Genomic DNA, 26,411 nt, shown 5'->3' on the forward strand with positions numbered 1-26,411 from the left:
ACGTAGTAAGCATCTGCAGTCAATTTACAAACTATTGAACAACGACAGAAATTGCCCCCGTCTTCTTACTTCAATTACATCAAATTGAATTTGGTACATTATTTCTACTCAGATGTTTAAACCAGGCACGTGCAACAGGTAGATCGTGATCTACTGGTAGATCACTGGACATCTGTGGTAGATCACTGGCTCCCCCAAAAAAGCTCAACAAATTTGGCTCCCCTAGAAAAAGCCCAACATTTTTGCCCTGCACGCCAAAAAGCATGGCTTTCCCCCTCCCTAGGAAAAGATAAAATAACTTTGACCTGAACCCCCAAAAAGGGAGTAGATCACTGCCAGCTTTTAACTCTGTGAGTAGATCGCAGTCTGTTGGGAGTTGGCCACCCCTGGTTTAAACTATTCAGAATGCTGCAAAAGTTCTGAATATGTTAATCTCAACAGTCTAAAGAACAAGCACACATTATACAGGAAGAATAAGGAAGATATTTCAACCTGGAGAGAATTGGATTCAGGCATACAACTTGCAATAACCAAGTAGTGGTTTTGGTCCAAACTGAAAAACTTTATATCACTGCTATCTGGCACAAAGATGGTCTGGATCTGCAAGGGAAAAAAAAGATTTATCAGGCTTAGGGCATAGACACGCATGTAATATTGTACTATAATGTAGTGAATGGAGAACAGAAGGCAAGAGGCGGGTGTGTGGGGCCCTAATGAAATTTTAAAGACCCAGGTCTGCCACTGAAGAGGGGATGGGAAACAGATACAAAATAGGTAGCTGTCATTTCCTCCATTATGCCTAATTGCTGCTTAGAGCTTGATTTAAATTGGGGAAACAAGGGGGGAATGCCCCTTACTCCAGCCCAGTTTGGACCCCCTTCCAACTCTATGACAACTATCACAGGAAAGCATGCTGACAGTGAATGTGAAAGTGAATGCACTCCATCAAATCTATGGGTTTTAAAGTCTTTTGGATGAGCTAAAACGTTACCTGTAGCATTTGGAATCCAGGGGTGAAGGAGTACACAGTGTTATTAGGAGGTCTATCTTGTTTCGTTCCACCATGAGTAATTATTAGGTAGGAAGCGCCATTGATTTGAAATGCCATGCATTGATGAGGATTCGCAATACTAAAATCCTAAGGGGGGAAATCATGGAGTCGATGACTTAAGCACTTTTAGTACCATGCACGAACAATTGTTTTAAAACAAAAACATTTATTTAATGTTATATTAAGGTGAGATGAAGGCAGGTTCCAAAGGAGATTCTTAATATGTAAGAAGAGAGTGTTGGATCAGGTCAAAGATCCATCTCATCATTCTGTTCTCACAGCTGTCAACCAGATGCCTATGGGAAACCCACAAGCAGGGCCTGGGTGCAGCATGCAGAGACAGTAATGGTTGGTGGGACAGGGCAGGCAGGGCAGAGCTGCTCACCTGCTTTTCCAACACTGAGCATCACTGCCTGCTGTTGAGAGGGAGGGGTACAAGGTGCGGAGAGCTAAGCACAGTGCAGGCGCACTGGCAGAGCCAACCCAACATTCCTGCCACTGTGCTGGTACCCCGGTGTGCTCTCGTGTCTTAGCTTCTCAGGAACCAGCAGTGGGGCTTGATGTTGGAAAAGCAGGTGAGCAGCTCTGCCCTGCATGCCCTGCTGCACCAACTGGCAACACGTCAAACCCGTAGAGATCCTGGTTCAAGAAGCCTGTGGCCCACCAGATGTTGTTGGAAACGGGTCCCCTGTTACTGTTGTTGCAAAATTTTGTATGTCCTGAAACAGTGTTAATATTAATCTGGATTATTCCTGAGTGCTGTTCTTTCCATTTAATTTTCACATGGGAACACTTTGTTTTCTAACAGTGTATATATACCTCAACAGGAACAAAAACTCCCCGCCACTGGAATATTGAAGAATTTACAGCTGGGTGCGTCCGCAACAATATGCCATATAGAGAGTCCCCTGCTGCAAAGAAGCACCAGCTGGATATTGGTTCTTCTGCAAAACTTTGTAAAATGGACAACACGCTTAATCCACCTTCTGCAACAAGAAGAAAATATGCACCAGTTACTGTGTGGATTGGCAGGGAAAAAAAGAAAGAGAAACCCATATTACAGAAGTGAGGGCCTCATCTCAAATGCAAAAGAAGAAAAAGTGTGCAGCAGGGAAAACAGTGATAGATTTACAGCCAGTGACATTGGTCAAGTCAGCTCCTGGGTACCACTTAGTTCTCCTTTTTTATTAGGCCAATTTGTAATATTTGATTTTAAAAAACCTACTCATGAATTGACTTACTTATCCCAAATGCAGTATCAGACTGTGTTTCCCATTCCACACTCACTGATGTGTTCATCCCATTGCTCCGGGATATTTTCAAGTAGACTGTAGTGTTGGCTTCTTCAATTATGAGAGAATTTGTCCTAAAAGTTATGGAGACCATTACTAAAGTAAAGAAATTAATGTCCTTCGTAAGACTAGGGTATGGAGGGCCTTCACAAAACTAGGATCTGAGGCCTGTTCCATCCTCCAAATTCATTCCTCCAAACCATGGGATTAGGTACATTAAGTGTGAAAAGACCCACTAGGTCCAGCAATTATGGAATCTGACTGGAAAATAATACAGTGGAACCTCGGTTTTCGGTTGTCCCAGAAGCCGAACGTTTCGGAACCCAAACACTGAAAACCCGGAAGTAATTGCTTCCATTTTTGAATGCACCTTGGAAGTTGAACGGCTTCCGCTGCGTGTTTCTCTATTTTCTCATTGCTGGCAGTCCTTTGCACCTCGGTTGTTGAACGCATTTCGGAAGTCGAACAGTCTTCTGGAACGGATTACGTTCAACAACCGAGGTTTCACTGTACTGTACAATAGGGATGACAAAATTCATTTGTACTAACATGCAAGAAAATCACTATAAGGTTTTATATTTATTTCACCCCAAATAAGATAATTAACACATATTATTACATATGTAGTAGATATACCCTGTTGTGCAAACTATCCTGGGTGGGGTGGGAATTGTGACTCCATTTGAAGGTCCCATGAGCAGCTCTGCTCATGTAATGTTTGTGATGGAGAAGGAGGGGACCATTTTTTCTTATTCCTCTTTCCCTTGTCGCCCCCTATGCCACAAGGAAAGCTGTAGGAGGCGGTACAGGCTGAGAATTAGCAAAAAAAAAAAACCTTTCTCCCCTTCCTCATGTGGGAGCTTCCTCTGGATTTCATTATTTTCCTCAAATGGAAGGAGCACATCTGTTCATGCAAGAGATATTCTGGATCCCACGCTGTACACGCAATTAATAAAATGACAAACTATGAAGTGTCATAACTCCCATCATCTTACTTTGGGTCTTCTAAGGTATTTTTATGAAAATAGAATTGTTCTTTAGTGAACAGATTCATGGACATCTACAAAAAAAGTTAGATGCAAAACACTGGTAGAATCCAAAGACATCTACTATTAAAGAATGGATTATTATGGCAGCTAGCACGATTGTCAATTTATGGATTAGGAGATAATAAACAGAACACAGTTGTTTTTGTTAAGAGCTGACAACAGTTAATTGAGTTATGAAAATTAAAAATATGTAATGATATCAGTGCTTATAGTTGTGTATTTAATGATATATCTTAGATATGTTTGACTTATAGGTTTATAAGCATCTACATTTATCAGTATTTTAACATAAATTTTAAAAAATGAATAATTGAACCAACATAAAATGCAGGACAACGTTCTATGCACAAACAAACAAAAAGTGGCATTTACTGTGATGGCATTGCTGGTATACCTATTTGAAACTGGGAAGATACTGAAAAGTCCCAATGGGGCTTGATTCTGCAACACTGTGATAAAAGTTTCTACTCTTGTGCCCAGTCTGGCTCCACCTGTTGGACTGAACAGGGTAACAACAAAATGTTCATCCATTTCTGGTTCAGTATCTAGTATGGCAGTTATATGCAAAGTCTGTAAGAGAAAACAAATGTATAAAGTGAAATTATTGCATAGACAATGACAATGAATTTTTGAAACAGAAAGTAGATAGATGCCAAACTTCACTATATTATATTGGAACTGTTCTAAACATTACACATAATAAAATGGCAGAATTCTGGACTGTAACATTTCAGACAATGAACTCATATTGTCATAGAAAAATAGAAAAACCTGTTTTTGAACGATCCACGATACAAATTCTCACGTATCGTTGTATTTTTGTACATACTGTACTTTTTGCTAATCTAAGCATTTTACTCTGTACTATCCCCTAATATATGGTTTACTGTAACACATCTTTGGGTTGGAAAATTGCATCGTAAAATTTGGAGGTGTGTGAATTTCAAAGGAAAGCAAAGTTTTATTTTGTAATAGCAGGACCCGGCCATGCGTTGCTGTGGCCCACTCAGGACCCCTGTACCCCAGTGGAGGACGGTAGGATCCCCTCCCTCTGTTGTCCCCGGGGAGTATTGGCCCCTCCCCCGTATCTCCATTCCTTGGCCCCCACCCTTGGAAAAGGAAATGTCTGAGTCATGTATTATAGTCATTGGCCAGTAGATGACGCTGTGTTGAGTTCCTTAAAATTGGTTTATACCCGCCTCAGGTGTGACATCTGTCTAAGCAAACTGTATAAGATCCTTCTCGTATTCGCATGTGATGTTGTGTCAAAATTTCAACGCAATCGGTCAAGCGGTTTCCGTGAAAAGTGGAGACACGCAAACATGGTCGGTTTACATTTTTATATATATAGATATTGGTTCAGGAAACAATAAGTATAGGTTCTCATTAAAATATAAATTTCTTCCTCATCCCTATATGAAACCAAGTAACATTTCTTCCATTTTGTAATAACTACCTGCATATTACCTTGAATCTGACTCCCTCTTCTAGAACAATATAGCCTTGTGATGGTGTCAAATCTATAGATGCTTCTGAAGAATTTATCTCTCTCACAAGATACTGGACAGTCACAGTTCCAAAGATTCCCTGAGGAGGTTCCCTGATAACGGTTAGTACTGCAACACTTTCCATCAAATATAGCGCTGATGGTTCCCTTAGAAAGAAATGTTCACTGTTGTTGAAGGACAAAACTCCATGGCCATCATCATTTGCAAGGATGGTAACAGTGGCTTTGAACAGAAAATGAATGCAATTATTAAAATTCATCTAGGATAATCTTATCCGTATTATATATACAGGAGCAAAAATCCAATTGTGTTGCTATAAAACTCCAAAATAATGCTGGCTCTTAGAATCAACTATTAAGTATGTGTTTTCCTTTATACAGCATTTAACATGTGATTTTATTACAAATGGATTTTTAAGTTTAGGCTCCTATGTTACTATTTCTTCAACTAATTGCAAAACAATACCACAGATTGTTTGCTGCTAATTTTCTTGTCCCGCAAATATTAAAGTGTTGGTAGCTGACTAATTCTCTTGTAACAGTCTTGAGGGAAAACACATAATTATCCACTGGGGCTAACTATGGTTTGTACACTGTAATTCTGTAATCACAACATACAGAACTAGTTTTAAGATTAGTTAATGTTACCTGTTGTGTTTTCGCCTAACTCTAACCCAAGGGATGGGTTTGTCAAAATAAGCTGGAATCTCTCATCCCCTTCAGGAATCTCATCATCAAAAATCGTAACATCAACATATTTATACCTTTCTCCATCAGCAAAAGAAAGTGTCTAGCAACAAAACACAATGACACGGTATTTTAGAACATTTCAAAAGTCAATACTTCATAAAAATTCAACAAATAAAGACAGGAAGAAAGATGCAAATCTTAGGTGAGTTTTGCAAACCAGTGATGGTAAGTATTAAAAGGCATTATAAATCCTTTTCAGATGACAAATGAGTATCCAAGGCACATGTGGAGTTCAGGAATGTGATCCTATCTGCCTCTCATCCTCACTTCCAAGTACTTATCTGAAGGTTAGAACTGAACCTACATGTCTATATATATATAATATATACACTTACAAGCTCTCTCCATGCAGCTGTGAAACCTGCCTCTCTCATGGTTCCTGATCATATGGTGCAATGAGCATACATGAATAGATCTGTTCTGACCTTTGGGTGAATGCCCAGAGGCTGTAAATGGGCTCAATCCCTCTCCTCTCTTATGTTCATACTATATGTGCTCACCATATGAAAAAGGTTCCATATGTGATTTATTATTATTAATAACCTATCAAGATGTTTCTGCTTCTTTTCCCTCCCTTCTAGAAAGCAATCTCGGTTCTCCTTTCTTCTCCTTCCAGCCCTAGAATTTAAGAATTCTAACTACCGTAGGCATGTTGTCTGATTATATTTCACTGCTGAAACAAATTAGCTGGCTGGTACTATGGTGAAAAGTATTTTTTTTTTAAGGTTAGTTCTTACCTGTGAGGAAAAATTAAAATCCAGCCCTTGATGTGCTTCCAGATTCTGAGCATACAAGAACAAGGACACTTTACCATAAGATCCTCGGTCGCGGAATGCCACTAATGTCAAAGTTCCATTTAGTTCACTTATTTCAAAACTGTTGGGGGAAAAGAAGTACAGCCCTCCCCAATTATAGGTACTGACAACAAGTTTATGATTTCATTGGCAATATTCAGATACTTTATTAGGAGCTGCCATACCTCCAGGTTTTCCCGGACACATCAGGGAATCGGGCAGCTCGACAACTGTGTCAGGATTTTCACTTTGGGGAATATGGCAACCCTAACTTTATAGTCAACAACTGATATACTGGTAAAATGAGGATCAGCTGAGGAGCTTGTTGCAAAAATATTTTAGTTATGGGCACTAATATACTTGGGGAAGGGCAATATCTCAGGGGTACAGTGTTCACTTTGCAAGCAGAATGTCCCAGGTCCAATCCTCGCCCCCCCTCTATATATACAGGTCCAATCCTCACCCCCCTCTCTATATATACAGCCCCCCCTCTCTATATATATACAGGGTGAGTCCTTTAAAAGAGGCCCCGTGGATACAGAGTACACATGTTCCACAGGGCCTCTTTTAAAAGACTCACCCCATGTGTGTATATGTGTACACACACACACACACACACACACACACACACACACACACACGAGAATTCCAGGTAGCATGCATAGTTCCCACACCCCAACATCAGTCAGAAAATTTAGTGCCTGTGTGAGGATTTCAGCCAAGATGCCCCAGGTATAACACAGTGGCTCTCACATAGAGCTATAGGAACTCCAAAGGGCCTAACCTGCTATTTGAACTTAGGATACTGTAAGTAGCATTTGAGGAGTTGGGGGAAGCAAATTCCGAGGGAAAACTCTTAGATAAATCAGGATACTCTGGAGTATCCGATCCATTGAATGATAGCTTTTATCTAGAATTCATCTGGACTTTGACTGCTCAAAATTGTCAACTGTGTAACACCAGAGTTCAGTGCTCAAACAACTGAAAACAAACCCAAGCTGAAGATGAGACTTACTTTGTGTTTTGCCAGCCAACTACTCCTCTTGCTCCATCATTTGCATCAATAATAACCTGTGCTGCTAAACCATCCATATCTAAAGATAAAATAGGTTTCAGCATCACATAATATTTTAAGCTTTGTTCAGATTTCTGGATGGTGCACACGTTTCGAGAATGTTGGATATTGATTTATTACTATATCTGTATATTTATGAGTTACCAAAGTCAATAAACAACATCTAGCCACAAAGTATGGGGGTTGACTAATTCTGAATGCAGATGCATTGTCCTTACTGAATGAAGGCAATAGGACAGAGACATCTAATTTTACCACAAGTCTAAATATTTTCTATGCTACCTCTAGAATATACATATCAAGTGAACTACAATATATTTTTCTATTTACCTTTAAGTTTGTAATGGATTAACCCACTCAAGTCTATAGACATGCAAATAAAGGAAGTCAAACATAAAATATTAGAGGTATACTGGAAATAGCCAGAAGCATTAGGAGTACTGAAAGTACAGAATCAGTCCATGCCCGAGTCAAAACTTGTTGAAAAGGACTAAGGATGCAATGCTATACAGAGGGATTGAGGATTTAGAGGGAGCTCAACTGCACCAATGGAGCAGTAGATATGCGTATCAGCTACATCTTTGAAAACCCCACCCTACTTACATGCCAACAAAACACTCCTAGGGTGGAGCCATAACTGCCAGCAAATGTAGTGGGTGCAATGGCCAAAATTAGCAAATTTACATCATATCCTATACTCCTCCAGATCACAACACCTGTGTCAACAGCAGAGCTTTACACCAGTCCCGGATCTGGTGCAGAAAACTCAATGACAGCCACTCCATATCATGTCAGAGCATATGGTATCATGCAACCCAACACCCAACCACAAAGGGAGAATGCAACTCGAATGACAGAGTGTGTGGCATAAGTCTGTAGTTCTCAGGCCTTGTGGCATATACACTTAAGAGCTCCAAATAAGGCGCTTTGGTGAAAGGAAATTATGGAGAATGGGCATTTGCATTTTTCACAAAACAGTTTGGCGTCACTATCACAGCACAGATGGGAATTTGAGTACGTTCCTATCAATTTCCCAGAAGAGGCTGGTAAGGTGGGAGGGGGAAGGGTAAAGTGGTAGGGAGGTTGGTGCAGTGAACACATGGTCCGGGGTTGCTGCTGGGGCATTTGCACTATACTGACAGCTCAGCCTTCGCCGCATGCCATCTCAGTAAGCAACAGTGACCTGCCTTGCCAAGAACCTAACGTAGATACTCCACCCCAACTGATGAGCCACTTCTGCACTTTTCTATCAAGAACCCTACCAAGCCATACCTGTATTTAGATGCAAATACAGTTTGACTGCTATGCATTTAATGAAAGGTGCTGTTTGATGCACACCAAAAAGTAGTTTGAAAGCTTTCATATTTGTAAAAGTTAGTGCAAGAAAATGCATCCAAGTCACACACTGCATATATTACTTGATATATACTTGATATATAGTGTGGCACTAATGCAAAGATGTGAAATGTATACCAAGTCTGGGAGGGAAAGATGTCAAAGGATGCATGATAAGTTCCACAGATGTCAGATTAACCAGAAAGAATTCTTGTAACTCTGGTACATCATCCTGAAAAACAGAAATACAATAAATGCTCATGCTATTGTATTTTAACATGCATTTCAAGAATAATCAAAGAAGGTCCTCTTTAACATCCTAAAACAGGGGTAGGGCCAGAGCCAAAACTGAGAGGAGCAAGGTATGAGACATTCATTCCTTATGCTCCCACCCCTGCCTCAGAACACTTATTACACAAGGTGGTTCTAGTCTTCTCTCCAAAAGATAATTAATTACCTGCCCTCAGGTGGGTCTTCACATATCTTATGTAAAATAATATATGATGTAATTAAAAATGATGTACTAGTGACAAGAGCTGGTTCTGTCAATGAAGATTTACTGCATAGTGTAGCTAAGAGATTGAAAATAAAAAATGTGTAGTGATCCATTGACATCACACTAGTTGTGACTGCAGCCAAATAAAGCAGTTATCTCACTTGTATGCATCTCATATCTCTGTTTGTAATTGTTCCCCGTGACTTATCAACCATGGGTGGGTGGTTGCATCTACAATTACCTCCATACAGCAATAAAATATACACAGCATAAATATGACTCTGTTATATTCGAAGTATTATGGCCTAAATCCTGCATCACTCAGAATCATTTTTTGTTGTTGAACAGAATTACTATTTACCTCTAGAATAGTAACATTTATGGTAGCCAATGTTTCACCTTCTCCTAAAAGCAGTGACCCCGATATAGGTATGTAGTCAATTCCTGGTTCAGCCAAAATCACATCACTTTGATTCCTTATGCCAAGAAATCCTGGAACTGTTGCATAGGTGAGATTGATAACACCTAATGAGCATGCAAGAAAAGAGTTCAGCTATAATTCTAATCAAGGGAAATGAAACATGAAGATACATAAATAACTCTTGTCAATTCCATATATTCTTGTGGAAGTGAGAGGTATGTAAAACGACTTACATATTCGACAAATTTATGGGAAAAAACAGTAATTTACACTCAACAACTAGAATCTGCTCCTGTTCAGTATTTCAGACATGTTTTCTTTCTAGATATTCCAATTCCATCTCCACCCTGATACAATATTCTATAGCATTTCGTTGGTGGTGGTGCCCTTAGAGATAATCTGCCAACTGTGGATGAGGCTAAAGCAGGCAGCAATATAGCCAGAGCGAAAATAGTCAGTCACCCACTCACACAATCTCTTTCCCCCACCCGCTCTTCCCATGGGCCGGAGGTTCCCCATCTGAGCTAGTAGAAAGGTGTGTGTGTATGTGTGGGTACACACACACACATGCAAACATTATTAAATACATAAAATTAATTTAGAATCCAACCCACTCCACATACAAACCTAGAGATCCAAATTCTCTGTTAATGAAAAGCTGAATGGTTTTATTTCCCTCTTGAACCAAAACAACTCTAGATGAAGAAGCAAAACTCAGAACTCCATGTGGTTCATCACTCGCCTCTACTGTCAAAACTGCTTCATAGCCTTGGCTATCCAAGATAGCAGCTCCAGAAGAAGCAACTCCTGAAAAACAAAATAAATAGACTATGTTAATCAGAACTGTCACCTACAGTATTTTGTTGTTGTTGTTGTTATTTAAATAGCCCAAAGATAAGTTTACTTGTTTCTTGAAGATGCTGCAAACTCTATAATTATACTCAAGCACTATCTCTTAAAGTCAAAGTTCTTATAAGCGTTCCTTCTAGGGCTGGCAGGGAAGGTCAAAGCCAATGTCCTTCCCTGCTGCTCTGCAGGGCAACTGGCATCAATGTTCACAAAGATATATCCCTCATCTGATCACTGTAGTATGATGTGATCATTTGCTTTTGTGACATCACAGATCAAGCACTACAGGCAAAACATCACTAGCACCTCACATCACTTCAGACACAATGCTTTTCATCTGAATCACTTAATACTTTCTGCTGAATCTGTTAATACATGCAAACCACAAAATGCTGAGTGCTCAAGTAATGAGCATGCACGTGCAGATGAGCCCTAATTTGCTGTTTCTCCTGTTGTTACCTTGAGTTCTAACGTTGTACAGAATCACTTGATATTCTTCTTTTTCTTCAGGAATATGGTCATCCAACAAGTGAACGTAAAATGTTGCATTCAGTGATCCCTGTTATTTAAGGGAGAAACCAATGAACCACTTTGCAATGGACAACTGAGTACTATAAACAGTTAAGACATCTTCAGTTCCATTACAGAAGACCACAGCCCCATAACTCCTGTAGCTGTTTTACCACAAGCCAGGACTGGTACTGCACCATCTTGCACAGCACAAGTAGGAACTCTTTTTTTTTACTTTCAAGGGCCACGAAGCCTTGGGGATAATCTGTCAGGCACACATACTACCGTACTGCTGGAAGCAGCCGGAGTTAACAGCATGGTGGAGCAACTCCGTTTTCTCTTTCTCCCTTTCTGCCAGCGGACTTCCTGCTTGGAGAGGGAGAGACTACTGTTACAAGGGCTCTAAACTGACTGCTTACAAAATGCTTTCTCCCTCTCCTCCTTTCTTTACTCCATCCATTTCAGTTCCCTGCCCCCCTTTCTTTCTTTCTTTCTTTCTTTCTTTCTTTCTTTCTTTCTTTCTTTCTTTCTTTCACTGGGCTCCCATCCACATGCAACCATAGGCTCCCCAACCCTAGTGAACGGCATTGAATGGAAATAGAACTTGACTCTGGACAAAGGCAGAAATTCCTTTCTTACAATTTATTCTCAGGACAAGGCCAATGTGGCAATAGAAGTTCCATGATATTCTGCTGGGTGGGATGAAACAGGTTGTCATCCAAACCACTCAATCCCTACCCTGATAAAGAGCTTTGCACTGGATTTCGAAGACAGTAAAGTAAGCAATTTGATAAGGAAAGAAATCTGCTGTGCTTAATTGCAGCCATTCATACTTCCTCTTTATGTATTCATTTTGTAGTTACCTCCCCAAAAAAGAGCATGCCAGAAACATTTTCAAAATTATGTTCCAAGTGGGGCCCAACAATTTTCCAATCAACAGTGACATTCCCTGCTCCTGGGGCAGTCCTTAGGACATGAAACGACAGCAACTCTCCTAGGAATTAAAGAAAGCAGAACACAATAGTGACCACAAGGAAAGAGATGCAAATTTTGTGTATAACCCACCCGGAACTTCTCCTGTACAGTCCCCATTGCAGCAAACAGAAGTTTTTCAAGTATACCAATGTGCTCTTAAGAGCTCCAAGTCATTATAATGGCAAATGTGCATGAGAAGTTTTGGGTGAGTTGTTTCCACTGCCATGATTGCTCTTAAAAGACCCTGAAGAGCATGCAAACTGTAAATGAAATAATCACAGTAGCATTCTTAAAAAAACAAAATATCAGGTATATTATATATATATATACTGTATATAGAAACCCTTGCTTTAGACATCCTATTAATGAATTAGTTTAGTGAAAAAAGACCCAGATTTGTTGGAATGCTGAATCATGAAAATCTGTCTTTACAAAGCAGCAGGGAAATATATAAAATTCATGCAAAGAATTTAAGTATAAACACAACTGAAAGCAAATTACCACCAGAACATGCAAAAAAAAAAAAAAACAGCAAGAGGGAGAAAAATAAACTCCTGTCAACTAAAAGAAAAAATAAATGCTGTATGTACTAGCTGTCTCATGTGATTACTTAAAGTAGTTTTTACAAGAAAGATACATATAATGTAACATTGCACTGTAGTGGAATGTTACACAATGCATGCAAAAAAATGCTTGTAATTACCTGTAGATTCCATTTATTTCAGTTAAAACTTACATGATAACATCAGTGTTACAATTTTCTTTGAATTCAGAGGGAAGAGTTCACAAAAAGTTAATCGTTACCTGTGTTTGACATATCATGTGCATAGATATTGCTCATTCATACTTTAGTATGTGAATATAAGTATAGATGTAATGCATACACATCTAATGTACATGTAATACATATAAGACTTGAAGTATATGCCAGGAACACAAATTTTCTGCAAGACCATGACAATGCTTTTGATGGAGTACAGTTTTGCTAATAGGTTAATGTTGCCCAGATGCGTAAAATTGTGGGGGCCCCCCTTTTCTGATATTGTAAAGAATTAGCAACTATGTTGAAATAAGCAAACAAGTATAACTGATGTGAATAAATAAACCAAGAACTGTATACACTGTAGCATGCACAAAAAGTTAACATGCAAAATTTACCTTTAAATTTACAAAATAAATAATGGTTTTGACTTGCAGAAAACCTATGGCCCTGTCACAATTATGCTGCCTATGTATTACTACTGCATTTTTTCAGGTGAGCAAAGTTTCAGTTTGCCAGTACATACAGTATTGCATGGGTCAAAGGAAGGAAGATGTAAATATAGTAGAGAACATTTATTTTACACATTAGATACATAGAGCATCCTTTTGTGCAAGTGTAATTGCTATGAACTGTTTTCATATTATTGAATATGTTTTTTTTCTGAAACTCTTAAATTCTGTTTTCGTTGTAAATAAAAGTGGAGGGGACAGTATTTGTCTTTTAAAATTTAACTCACAATTATAACCAGGCTGTGCATATATGGCTATTCCTTACCCACACTGTGAAAACACATGGGGTACTAGGATAGAGCAAAATGAGAATCCAAACTTAGTTGTTCTTTTTTAAAGTAAGCTTCCAAGACAGCAGTTCTCACCCTCACAGAAGATGTGACTGAGGGAGTATAGGAAGGAATGGGAAAGCCTCTCTGGTGACGGAAAGGAGCTTCACTGTGGGGGAAACATGCCTACCACAAGGGCTCCAAGTATGCTCACAGAAAGCCCAGGAGGCATAGATCTACTGCAGGCAGTGTTCATGAAGGCAGTAGGTGTGAAACTGGGGGCTGCAAAAGCATTCAGAAAGTGGTCTAAGAACTGCCAGTTCCAATGTCTCCTTGTATCCCCATTGTTTGGGGCCCCAAATGACACCAGAGGAAGCATAGGTAGCTTTCTTCATGTTAGTGGAATGGAAAACAAAAACTGCTCTCTCCCCAATTCTACTTTGGCCAGAGTGGGCCAGCAGCTGGTAGTGGCAGTGTCCCTGCCATGGAAATACACTTAAGATTGTTCTACTTCAGTGGAAAGACAGGCTAATCACTGGCAAAGCTTTCAGATTTCAAAACTGAAGGGCGGGAGGGAAGGCTGAACTGGATCTTGGGGAATTTGTTTTACTGCCCTTCTCAATTTCCATAATCTACGTAGACCACAATTTAATTTTTTGTTTTACTAAAAGTTACTACTGTACTACAATAATTACTTCCAAATACACATCTCATGTATAACTGCATAACTGGAAGTGATAAAACAACATGTGCTGTAGGGCACTGGAAGGAAAGTAACAAAGGGACAATTTTCAGATTAGATGGTTGCCATTTGCAATATTGGCAGAATATAATATTAAGTGTGCAGTCACTATTTTATTTTTGAATGATCAAAGATGGATTGTATGTATTTATCACCAAAATAATAATATAACTATTTTTTAAAAAAAGCATTCAAACCATTAATTCATACAAAGCAACACCTTGTTTAATGTCATCCAGAATTATAAAAGTGTTTGGGAACCTGCACTAGGAATTCTAGGAACTATTTGTAGAGATACAAAAATTAAGGTTATATCAGCAATAAGCCCACATACAATTTGCATAAATGCAATGCATGTCTTATTCTAACTGTTTGAATTTTTCCTTTCTGCCCAGAGTAGCAGTTTTGGAGGAGAAACAAAATATAATCCCGCCACCCCCACCCCATCCCAATAATATTTTGTACTGTACTGAAATACATTTTATCCTATTTGAGAATTTTGCACCAATATCAAAAAGCAAATTAATAAAAGTGTAAAAAAAAGCTCACAATAGCAAAATGCACAAATAAGACTCAATATAGTTCAACACACCATTATACAGCACAATTTTATATTATTCACAATAAAACACATTATGATACAGAGTGTAGCTCGCAAATTGTCTAAAAGAGGACTACATCAGATGGTGGTTGAAATTAAAACATGTAATGTCAGGAACAGTCCTCAATGTGTCTGATGGTGTTTGCATGACAATGAGCATGTCCATGAGATATAATAAAAATCAAAGCCTCTACAGGCTACTTCCAGTCCCTTAATGATGGCAGTACAGTATTGGACCACGGTAATGAGCAGTATCCAATTAATGCATCCTGTCCATGCAAAGATTTCCACATGTGCAATGGTGCTTTCTACTGTTCAACCCGCACCCCACATACCCTAAACCACCCCCAAATCTGCTTCAGAGGGTTGGGGAAACTCCTAGAACAGATTTCTGTAGGTGCAAGGGGAGGAGAGAATCATAGAATTGCAGAATTGGAAGGGATCCCAAGGGTTTTCTAGTGCAACCCCCCCTGTAATGCAGGAATCTCAACTTGGTCATACATGGCATAACAGAATAGAATGGGAGATAGGGAAGTCCCCAGTGAGTAAGTGGAAATCTTGGGGCACATTACTGAGTAAGAAAAATGGCCAAGTTTGGTATGTAGTGCAATCATTTGAGGAGTTGACATTTTATCTGCTTTTATTACACCTAAGATTGATACCATTGGAAGTAGTATTGTGCAATGTAGAATTACAAGGGCACATGTTAAGAATTCCCTCATTCTAATGGATAAAGGGAGTATGGTATGTTTTTGAAAGATAGTGTGAAGGAAGGGATTATTATTATTATTATTATTATTATTTTAAAAACTATCATCTACATAATTCCAAAATCATGGCCTGCAGTCCTCAAACCATTTCTCGAGAATAGCTCCCTCTGCTTCAGCTGAATTCCTTTAGGATAAACAATCTGAGGATCAAGTCATCACTTGATGACAGAATGGTGACTTTCATTCCCTCATCAACATTGGTTGATGCTCATCACAACAGGTTAGTGCTGGAAGCAGTGGAAAGGTGGGTCTCTGAGGTAGGTGTAAAGAACTCAGGAAACCATAAGTGCATCCAAGATGGCAGATTAGTTGAGTAATAAGGCTAGGTTCTGCCTCTTTCAGGGAGGGAGCACCTTAATGGGCTGGATTTTCCTAATATGGAAACATGTTGATGACCCCAACACTAATTAATAAAAATGAAATGTACAATGTTTTAAATGTATTTTTTATTCTTGTGAAAGCTGTCCCAGTTGTGCTTTTCGAGCTGGTCTTTGACCATAATAAAATTATGTTATGTTACAGTGTGTGTGTGTGCGCGCGCGCGCGTGTGACGAAAACGTAGTTGGTGGCAAACAGAGTCCATGAAGGTCACCATATAGTTTATGTTAATTCCTTGTGCTCATTGATGGCTCTTCTTAGCATGTCAGGTAACAGCTGCTTTGACATGCGCATGAGAGCCATTAATGCGAGAAAGAAAAGTAAGAAAGCTCAGGCATACAGCAGCACAGAATCAACAATGGTGACCTATGTGAAAACTTCCCCAAAAATGGTAATGATGACCTTTCACATACCAGAGATACAGTATATACACAGATTAGGCAGTTGATCTAACAGGGCCTGCAGAACCTTTAGTAAAAGTGCATCTAATGCATGCAGATTTTTGCTTAACAGCTACTGTCACTCTTTCAAAGAGAAGGCAACACTGTACCAGAAAATGCATCAAAAACATGAAAGAGGCATGCAGGTCCCCCCATCCACATTTTAAATACAGTACTAACAAAACAAGATTTGGTCAATTCCAACCATTGCAGGGGGAGAGGGTATGCAGCTATCAATGTCAATTTCACATTAGTTTGTTCACCATTTAATAGGTAAAGGTAAAGGGACCCCTGACCATGAGGTCCAGTCGTGACCGACTCTGGGGTTGCGCGCTCATCTCGCATTATTGGCCGAGGGAGCCGGCGTATAGCTTCCAGGTCATGTGGCCAGCATGACAAAGCCGCTTCTGGCAAACCAGAGCAGCACATGGAAACGCCGTTTACCTTCCCGCTGTAGCGGTTCCTATTTATCTACTTGCATTTTGACGTGCTTTCGAACTACTAGGTTGGCAGGAGCTGGGACCAAGCAACGGGAGCTCACCCCGTCACAGGGATTCGAACCGCCGACCTTCTGATCAGCAAGCCCTAGGCTCAGTGGTTTAACCACAGCGCCACCTGGGTCCACTCACCATTTAATACACATGACTAATTTCCACCAGTGGTAACATAATATTGCTATTTTTCATTCATACGCTTGACAAGGAATTCTATACTTGCCTGCTTGGAAGTAAGTTTGAGTACAATGTATGCATGTATAGGATTGGTACACCACCACCTCTGTTTGTATATCACTGATTATTATCAGAGGCACCAGGAGTTGGCATGCAGCCAAAAGCATAGTAAATTGGAAACAAATCCCATTGACTTAATCCATTGGCTAAAGTGGTCTAGGGTAGCACTGTGAATTGAAGAGATTGCAAGCAGCTAACATAGGTGTTTGTGCTCTGGATGCTGTTACCTTTCCACTAGTTAACAATGCTCTTCCTTATGGATTAGAAATACTCCTTTTAAGTATAACAACAGTTTATAGCTACTGCTGTCATTATTGTTAGAAAACAGCCAAGTGTGTATTAACTGTACTGATTATCCATAATGAAATTAAACAGTTCATATACTTAAGGGCCACAGACAGCTGCAAACAAAAGCCTCTTACAGCAAATCAAATATAAAGACCTAGCTACTCGGCGCCTTCAGCAAAGGAAAGAGATTCCAGTCATAGGCACAGCATAGCAACACCATGGGAGAATGCTTTCTTAACATCAATGGGAGTCACCTAGAAGCAAAGGTGTTCAGGAAAGCAGTGGTAAAGTCTCAATAGGCCCAGGTAAATGGCTAAGATGATGCTGTTAAGGTGCTACACCCAATATGCCAGCAAGTTTGGAAAACTCAGCAATGGCCAGAGGATTGGAGAAGATCAGTCTACATCCCAATTCCAAAGAAGGGCAGTGCCAAAGAATGCTCCAACTACCGCACAATTGCGCTCATTTCTCACGCTAGCAAGGTTATGCTTAAAATTCTACAAGGCAGGCTTAGGCAGTATGTGGACCGAGAACTCCCAGAAGTGCAAGCTGGATTTCGAAAGGGCAGAGGAACCAGAGACCAAATAGCAAACATGCGCTGGATTATGGAGAAAGCTAGAGAGTTCCAGAAAAACGTCTACTTCTGCTTCATTGACTATGCAAAAGCCTTTGACTGTGTCGACCACAGCAAACTATGGCAAGTTCTTAAAGAAATGGGAGTGCCTGATCACCTCATCTGTCTCCTGAGAAATCTCTATGTGGGACAAGAAGCTACAGTTAGAACTGGATATGGAACAACTGATTGGTTCAAAATTGGGAAAGGAGTACGACAAGGTTGTATATTGTCTCCCTGCTTATTTAACTTATATGCAGAATTCATCATGCGAAAGGCTGGACTAGATGAATCCCAAGCCGGAATTAAGATTGCTGGAAGAAATATCAACAACCTCAGATATGCAGATGACACAACCTTGATGGCAGAAAGCGAGGAGGAATTAAAGAACCTTTTAATGAGGGTGAAAGAGGAGAGCACAAAATATGGTCTGAAGCTCAACATCAAAAAAACCAAGATCATGGCCACTGGTCCCATCACCTCCTGGCAAATAGAAGGGGAAGAAATGGAGGCAGTGAGAGATTTTACTTTCTTGGGCTCCTTGATCACTGCAGATGGTGACAGCAGTCACGAAATTAAAAGACGCCTGCTTCTTGGGAGAAAAGCAATGACAAACCTAGACAGCATCTTAAAAAGCAGAGACATCACCTTGCCGACAAAGGTCCGTATAGTTAAAGCTATGGTTTTCCCAGTAGTGATGTATGGAAGTGAGAGCTGGACCATAAAGAAGGCTGATCGCCGAAGAATTGATGCTTTTGAATTATGGTGCTGGAGGAGACTCTTGAGAGTCCCATGGACTGCAAGAAGATCAAACCTATCCACTCTTAAGGAAATCAACCCTGAGTGCTCCCTGGAAGGACAGATCGTGAAGCTGAGGCTCCAATACTTTGGCCACCTCATGAGAAGAGAAGAATCCTTGGAAAAGACCCTGATGTTGGGAAAGATTGAGGGCACTAGGAGAAGGGGACGACAGAGGACAAGATGGTTGGACAGTGTTCTTGAAGCTACGAACATGAGTTTGACCAAACTGCGGGAGGCAGTGGAAGACAGGAGTGCCTGGCGTGCTATGGTCCATGGGGTCACGAAGAGTCGGACACGACTAAACGACTAAACAACAACAAAAACGGCTAAATATTGCTGGAAGCAAGGGAACTGCGCAAGCTCTATTCTTGCTAGGAAGTACTTGGATTGTAGTAGATTGGCTCACGCACCACTGAAGAGCCATGAATTTGTCCTTACTAACACTTAAATGGCCTAGCTTATTTATATATATTAAATATTTCTGGAATTTGTTGTGAAGGAGATAAAGAAATTGAATGGGGTTTTTAAACAGAGGCTTGCACATGAACTGCAAGCAGCAAAACTGGGGACAAAGTAGATGTCAAATGAATCCCTGCATTTTAATGTGCACAATTTTACTGCAAATAGAAGTCCCTAGTGAGATTGATGATTATCAGGACTGCTGCAGGTAAGGAAGGTGGATTTAGCCATTTTCTCTCCTGTTGCAAGTTCTGAGGAAAATGCTTTCTACAAAGAATTCATCCCATTGGCACCCATCCCATTGGTTTTCATCAGGACCAGAGCAGCAGATGAGGAAATGGTAAAACTTCCCCTTCCCACCTGTTGTAATCCCAATAATTAACACACTTGGCCTGGCATGGCTGCTATTTGCATTTTGCAAAATGTGCAAATTAAATGCAGAGATATGTTTTGCATCATGTCTAGTTTGACCTTGAATCTCTACAAAATAGTGGACAATGAATTTTTTTCTCCTCTTTCCTCATTAGGGATTTTTTAAAAAAGTTTATTGCTTGTTTGATATCTGATGTACTATAGATATATGTGGCTAAAGACCCTTTTCTTTTCTTTTCCCATTTTCAACCTGCGTGGTAAATCAAAGTAAGCCATTACTGAGAGAAAGCATAGGCAAATGGATTGATAGCACACAGAGTGAGAGTAGTGAAAATGGAGAGGAACCCACCTTCATGACCGATGACAGATCTCGAAGATGTTTGAAAGCTAATAATTCCTGCCACATTGTCATTGGCCAGAATAACCACAGTGACCGTATCTGAGCTGGGTTGAATACGGCTGCCACCATCAGTGTGAATCAAACTGATGATAATGCTTTCGTCAACCTCAGGTTCAGAGTCATCTAGAATTGTCAATGTGATTGTCTTTTTTGTTTCACCTGACAAAAGAAATGAAAGGCTTTTACACAATCAGTGCTACCACTGTTTCAGCAGTCATCATCCCAATGCTTAAAATAAACAAACTGAACCGCTTTCTGGGGGCTAACATATAAGAGGGCAAATTCAGTTCATAGTACTATTTAATATGTTTATTTATTTCACCATTGCTGTTTAGTGATCCGAGTCATCCAGACTAATCTATTTTATTGCATTTTAAATATACTGCAAGCTGCCTCAGGATCTTCAGTAAAAAGACGAGGTATATATATTTCAACCAAGTAAGTATCTTCATATTGGCCATATCTGCTAATATATACAATTACACAAAACTATTTTCTGATCACAAATTTACCACCTTGTGGAGAATGATCAACCGTGACATATGAGCCAGCTCAAATTTTGCAAGGCTGAATTGCCTTGTTCACAAGATCAGTTCACCCATGGATATATTCCATGAAGAAACTGAAATATTATCTCCTGTTTGGGGCAGGGTATGTGCGATATGGATTCATTTTGAGATTATACACCTCAGATGACCAAGAACCTCTTTATTTGATGAGTCTGCACAATGTTTTATACACTCATTGTATTTAAACTATGTTTTAAGAAGAAAGAATGTGTCTGCTCCCTGCTCTGTGCATCACACAGGCTTCGGCCAGGGCTGGTTGTGATGGTTGTCCTCTGCTGTACCCAAGAAAGCAGCAGGCTACTTTGTGGGGTGTAGGGCAAGCCACATGGCACACACAACACTGCCCTTTGGCACCTCCTTGCCACTAAATGTTCTACACTATTTGCTCTCCGAGGCAGTTGCCTCATTCTACCTAATGGTGGGCCCCGGTCTGCCTTCATTCAGTGTTGATCTGAAGCTCGCCATAAAGGACAGTGATTGTACAACAGACAGAGCTATTGATTGTTAGAACCATAATGCTATGCTCTGGCTCCACAGCTAGAGGCAGCAGTGCTTCTGAATACCAGTTGGTGGAAACCACAGGAGAGGGGAGTGTTCTTTTGCTCAAATCCTGCTTGCTGCTTTCCCATAGGCATATGGTTGGCTACTGTGAGAGCAGGACACTGGATTAGATGGGCCATTGGCCTGATACTGCAGGCTCTTCTTGTGTTCTTATGTATTGTGCTATTATTATGTATCCTCCCAAACTTCTTACCTTCTGCAAAAATCAGGATTTCCCCTTCACCTATGAAATCCACATTGGGGGTAGCTGTGCCACCAGCTATACTCCACTCCAGTATCACCTGTCCCAGACTACCTTCCGTTCTGTGAATCATTAGCTGCACAGTGTTCTGAGGCCATTCATGAACTTCTACATAAAGACCATCCTCCGTTGTATTGGGGCTGATGCTGTAGATCACAAACACACCAAAGGCATCTCCGTTCATTAGTATGACCACTGTAGAGGTGTTTGGTTGTCCTATGGTCGGATGATCTTCAATGCTGGCAGAGATGTTCAGCAGCTCAACCCTTAACAGAGAAATGACAAACTTCTCGTCCACTTCTGGAAAATCATCAGGAAGTATGGTTACTGTGAGATTTGCAAACTCCGCTCCTTCGGCCATTATCACCCACTGCCTTGTAACAGACTCATAGTCACTACCTGCAATTGCTTGTGTACTAAAAAGAGAGGATACGGTGGTAAGGTTTTTCTTGTATGTCCAGAATCCTGACTTGTTGGTTACTGGGCCATCCCAAGTTGCCACCCAAATGCATGAAGGAATTCCAAAGGCATTGGAAGAGGTGAAGGCTGAACATGCTGGCTCTTTCAGGCATAGAGTTGCACAAGTGTTCAGTGAGTCATTAGTTGAAACATTCACTTTGGTCATCTCAATTGTGTCTGGAATTCCTTGCACAGCAGCTTCATAGTAGGACAGCACATCTAGGCCTTGGGCTACTGCCAGAGCTACAACATCAATTTCAGAAGTGCTGTAGAAAATCTGCAACCGACCAAATCTTCCACCACTACAAATTGTGATAAGCAAGGAGTTTATGTTAATTGTCACAGTTTCTCTAGTTACAATATTTATAAATAAGAATTTTTTTGCAAAAATATTCATCATTTAAATACAACTTTTAAAAGTATCACCACTCACATTTATTTAAAAATGCAACATCAACCCAGAAAACTGGGAAAGCAAGAAATGGCAATGGGATGAGAGAATGAAAGTGTGAAGAACAAGCTTATAGAGTGTATCATTTTCATGTCTAAATCCTAAGTCCTTTATGTTGACTTCTCCTGGTGAGTAAGCAAATATTGGAACAAGCAAACCTGTTCCTGATGCCTGCTTGAGCTGGAAGTCTTTCCTCTGTGACCTCCTTCACTCAAGAGCTCCCTTAGTCTTCCCAATTCTTATCAACTGCATCTCACTCATTTCAGTTTAAACAGATGTAAGATCACAAGACTGGTCTCAGTCTTAAATCCACTTTCCCCCATGTGCTCACTTGTTTTATAAGCAGGGCTTTTTTTCTTTAAAAATGTTTAGGGGTACTCTCATTTTCCTACTCCTATTGAAATAATGCCCTTCAATGAGGCCATACTCATTCATAAAATGCATACCCCTGCGTACCCCCCAGAAAAAAATATAGTATACCACTTGTTGTTGTTGTTGTTGTTGTTGTTGTAAACAGTTTTTTTTACAAGCAAACCTAACAATACAATAGCAGGAGAACACAGAATAATTCACAGTCAGTACACTTAAAAAACCAAGGTATTAAACAGACCTTCTCTTCACTGTTATGTTTGCAGCTAAACTCCTCTCCAGTGGCTCTTGAATTCGGTACAAGTTTTGGTGAAAGGCAACTGTGCCGTATGGCTTATCATTGGCAGGAATTATCACATTTGCCACTCCATCTGGTCCAATAGTACCTCCATTGGAAGCCTGAATTAATTCCACTCTGATAACCTACAAGGCATGTTAGATTATCATTGAAATAACTTGATTGTGGAGAAAAATGTCCAGTTTGAGCCAGATGATAAACAAGTACTGGAAAACTCCCCCCCCCCAAAGCATCCTAATTTTAGGCTATTGTGCTGCTTATTAGAAATGCAGTATAAACAAAAGCAAGCAACTCAATTCAGCTTTCAATGTTCATGATGAGTAACACATGCTACAGCAGTTACGGTACCAAATTACCTATCCTTTTATTGTTTCATGTAGCAAAATTAAGAAACCATGTTTACTCCATATTCCTACTGGTACTAGAAACAGATATCATTCAAAATCATTAGAAAGGCCACTTACAGCAATATGAGAACAGAGCAGTACGATACATCTAAAGTTTGTTTTCAGTGCAGCTTCCCATACCAAATTTTGCTTTGGCTCTTGCCACATCCTTCGGCAGGCCCCTAGAGGGAGATTGCTAGGTACCACCACCATGAGTGTTCCTCAGTGCGGAGCAAGCCAGCAATAAATCACACTGTGCAAGTTGGAATTAACTCTTTATTAGCAAAAACATGTTTTGCACAGGAGTGCCAGACCTAATGGACACAGCCAATCATCTCTGGTAAGTCTTGCCCCCATGAAGCAGTTGCTGAGACTGAAGGTCCCGCCTCCCCAAAGCTGCCTAAGTTGCCTCCTGTCCAGGGTTTTTTCCAAGCAATCAGAGAAATAACACACCACATACAAGACAACAGAAATCATGAACATTCTGGTCATGTGTTGTATGGTTGCTGTACTCACCTCTTCAATTTCTGGATCATCGTCAGCCATGATCTCCAGTGTCAAGTTCTTCATGGTTTCTCCAGGTGAAAATGGAATATTACCCAAGAAGACCAGCAGATCATTGGCAGCAGGTTGCCCATGAATGCTGGCTATCCATTGAACAGTCACATTGCCTAGTGTTCCAGCATTACGAATGACTGGAAGATCTATCCGCACTGTGTCAGACTCAGGCTCTTCAACTGTGATTTCCGTGATCTGGAAGACTAGCAAAGTTGAGAGTTTTTATTCCTTCCTTCCTTCAAATATCTAGTAGGATAATGTGAGGGACAGGGGATATCGCGAAGTCCCTCCCCTCCTGAGTTCAAGCCCATCCCCGAGCACAGGGGAAAGCAGAGAGAGTTCCGATTCCAATGGGGAAGCAGGAAGTCGTGTCCGAGGCTCAGGCAAGGTAGAGGAGCCAGGGTCTCAGGTGGGACAGGAAGGGGCGAATAAGGGGGGGAGACCCATCCCCCCAACTCCGGAATTACGCAGAAAGAGGAGGGGAAAGAGGATGGGTCTGCCAAAGCTTTTGTGTTGGAGAAAGACGCGCCAAAAGCCATTCGGAGGTTCTGGAACCGACTGACCACATCACTCCGTGTAAATAGCAATGACTTCAGCACTGTAAATACGCAGCACCAATAAAAGAATAAAATGCAGAGCTGCGTAGCGTCGTTACTCTGAAGTAGCCCACTCCGGCCACTGTGACAGCAACCTCCGAATCCTTTTTTGGGCTACTTTGGAGTTGCCAGGATGAGCGTGTCAGAGGCGGAGAGATGGCGGCAGATCGCGGAGAAAGCCCAGCAAGAACTGCAGCAGCTGTCGCTGCAGGCGCAGGGGGAATTGAAGGCAGCTAAAGAAGAGACTAAGAAGGTCCAGGACGACCGGCTACAACTTGCGGAACAGGTGAGAGCGCTACAGGAAAGAGAGCAGGAATTAAGGGCGGTGGCGGTAGACCTCCAAAACAAGCTGGATGCAGAGAAAAACAAGGCGGGAGGGGCACCCCAAGTCCAAGTGCTGCCAGGAAGGAGAGCCGGGACCCTAGTAAGCAAGTTCAATGGAGACCCGAGGGCTTTGAGACTGAGATTGTGTATGCTCTTGAGCTGCACCACGATGAGTTCCCTGATGATGAGCACAGGGTAGCGTTTATTGTGGAGCACCTTACCGGGGCAGCCAGGGAGTGGCTAAGACCGTTAATCGCAACAAAGAATCCTTGCATGAAGAATGTCAAACTATTTCTAGAAGGTTTGAAAACGATGTATTCGTCCGATAGTCATATGGACCAGACTAAGGAGGAACTTCATAATTTACGCCAAGGAAATATGACAGTTCGCGCGTATTGGGCGAAATTCACCATGCTGGTGCACAGATTGGGGTGGGAACTAGAGTCACCCCCAATGCAAGCGGCGTTCTACTTGGGGTTGCATGAGGAGGTGAAGGATGAGCTCTCGAGAGGTCCAAAGCCCAGTAATATGGATCAGCTGAGCAAAGCGGCTCTGGCGGTGGGGGTGAGACAGGAATCCCGGTGGAGCGACAAGCAAGCAACGCGCGCAAAGCGGGCTTGGTTCCCACGGTCGCAGGAGAAGCCACTCCCCCAACAACCCTTTCAAGCCACGCCTGGGGCCAGCCAGGACCAGGAACCCATGCAGATTGATAGCGCGCGCGCGCGGGCTTTTCAAACCCCAGCGGCGCCAAGACGCAAGGAGGGAAGGGGTGGGAATTGCTTTCTCTGCAACTCCCCCCAGCATCTCGTCAGAGACTGCCCACATCGCAGGGAGTGGCAAGGAAAGGCGGGAACGGTTGTGCCCTCCCCCACTGACGCAGCACCACAGCAGGGAAACGGGAAAGCCTGGCTGCAGGAGACAAGGGGCAGCAGCCAGGCACAGTCAGCAGACAACAGCCCCAGCCCACCCACCCGCACAGAGAGGAGCAGAGCCAGCCCACCCCTCCCAGAGCAGGAGTGGTTCTAGAAGTGACGCTCACGCTCCCAAATGGCTATCCCCTGACGGTCCTCGCCCTAATTGACAGTGGGGCGTCAGCGAACTTCTTCTCGAGAAACTTTGCAGAAGAGCACCAGATCCAGCTTCTGCAGCTGGATTTTCCTCTGCACGTGGCGACCATTGACGGCAGAGAGCTGCTGGGAGGGGCCATCACTCATCAACCCCCCCCCCATGAAAATGACGGTGGGAAGGCACTCAGAGACACTGGCATTCAACGTCACCACCATCTCAGACCCCCCCATCGTCTTGGGCATGAGCTGGCTGGCGCGCCACGACCCCTCCATCAGTTGGCACCAGAGATGC

The 26,411-nt window shown here is 41.5% G+C and overlaps 1 protein-coding gene across 1 annotated transcript in view; it reads right to left on the reverse strand.

The window, feature by feature from the left end:
- Window positions 1-26,411, reverse strand: part of ADGRV1 (adhesion G protein-coupled receptor V1) — a 253,099-nt gene that overhangs the window by 165,864 nt on the left and 60,824 nt on the right. The window contains exons 31-48 of the mRNA XM_088653182.1: window positions 24,091-24,335; window positions 23,132-23,313; window positions 21,564-22,372; window positions 20,190-20,399; window positions 11,993-12,123; window positions 11,079-11,178; window positions 10,398-10,577; window positions 9,711-9,874; window positions 8,992-9,085; window positions 7,459-7,537; window positions 6,387-6,525; window positions 5,548-5,689; window positions 4,860-5,122; window positions 3,787-3,962; window positions 2,293-2,417; window positions 1,871-2,037; window positions 992-1,138; window positions 493-600 (exon numbers count right to left, since the gene is read on the reverse strand). Of these exons, the coding sequence (XP_088509308.1) occupies window positions 493-600; window positions 992-1,138; window positions 1,871-2,037; window positions 2,293-2,417; window positions 3,787-3,962; window positions 4,860-5,122; window positions 5,548-5,689; window positions 6,387-6,525; window positions 7,459-7,537; window positions 8,992-9,085; window positions 9,711-9,874; window positions 10,398-10,577; window positions 11,079-11,178; window positions 11,993-12,123; window positions 20,190-20,399; window positions 21,564-22,372; window positions 23,132-23,313; window positions 24,091-24,335 (3,461 nt within the window). The remainder of the gene's footprint in view (window positions 1-492; window positions 601-991; window positions 1,139-1,870; window positions 2,038-2,292; window positions 2,418-3,786; window positions 3,963-4,859; window positions 5,123-5,547; window positions 5,690-6,386; window positions 6,526-7,458; window positions 7,538-8,991; window positions 9,086-9,710; window positions 9,875-10,397; window positions 10,578-11,078; window positions 11,179-11,992; window positions 12,124-20,189; window positions 20,400-21,563; window positions 22,373-23,131; window positions 23,314-24,090; window positions 24,336-26,411) is intronic.

The sequence above is a fragment of the Zootoca vivipara genome, chromosome 10, assembly GCF_965207765.1.
Source record: "Zootoca vivipara chromosome 10, rZooViv2.hap1.1, whole genome shotgun sequence".
In the NCBI taxonomy this organism is placed as follows: Eukaryota; Metazoa; Chordata; class Lepidosauria; order Squamata; family Lacertidae; genus Zootoca; species Zootoca vivipara.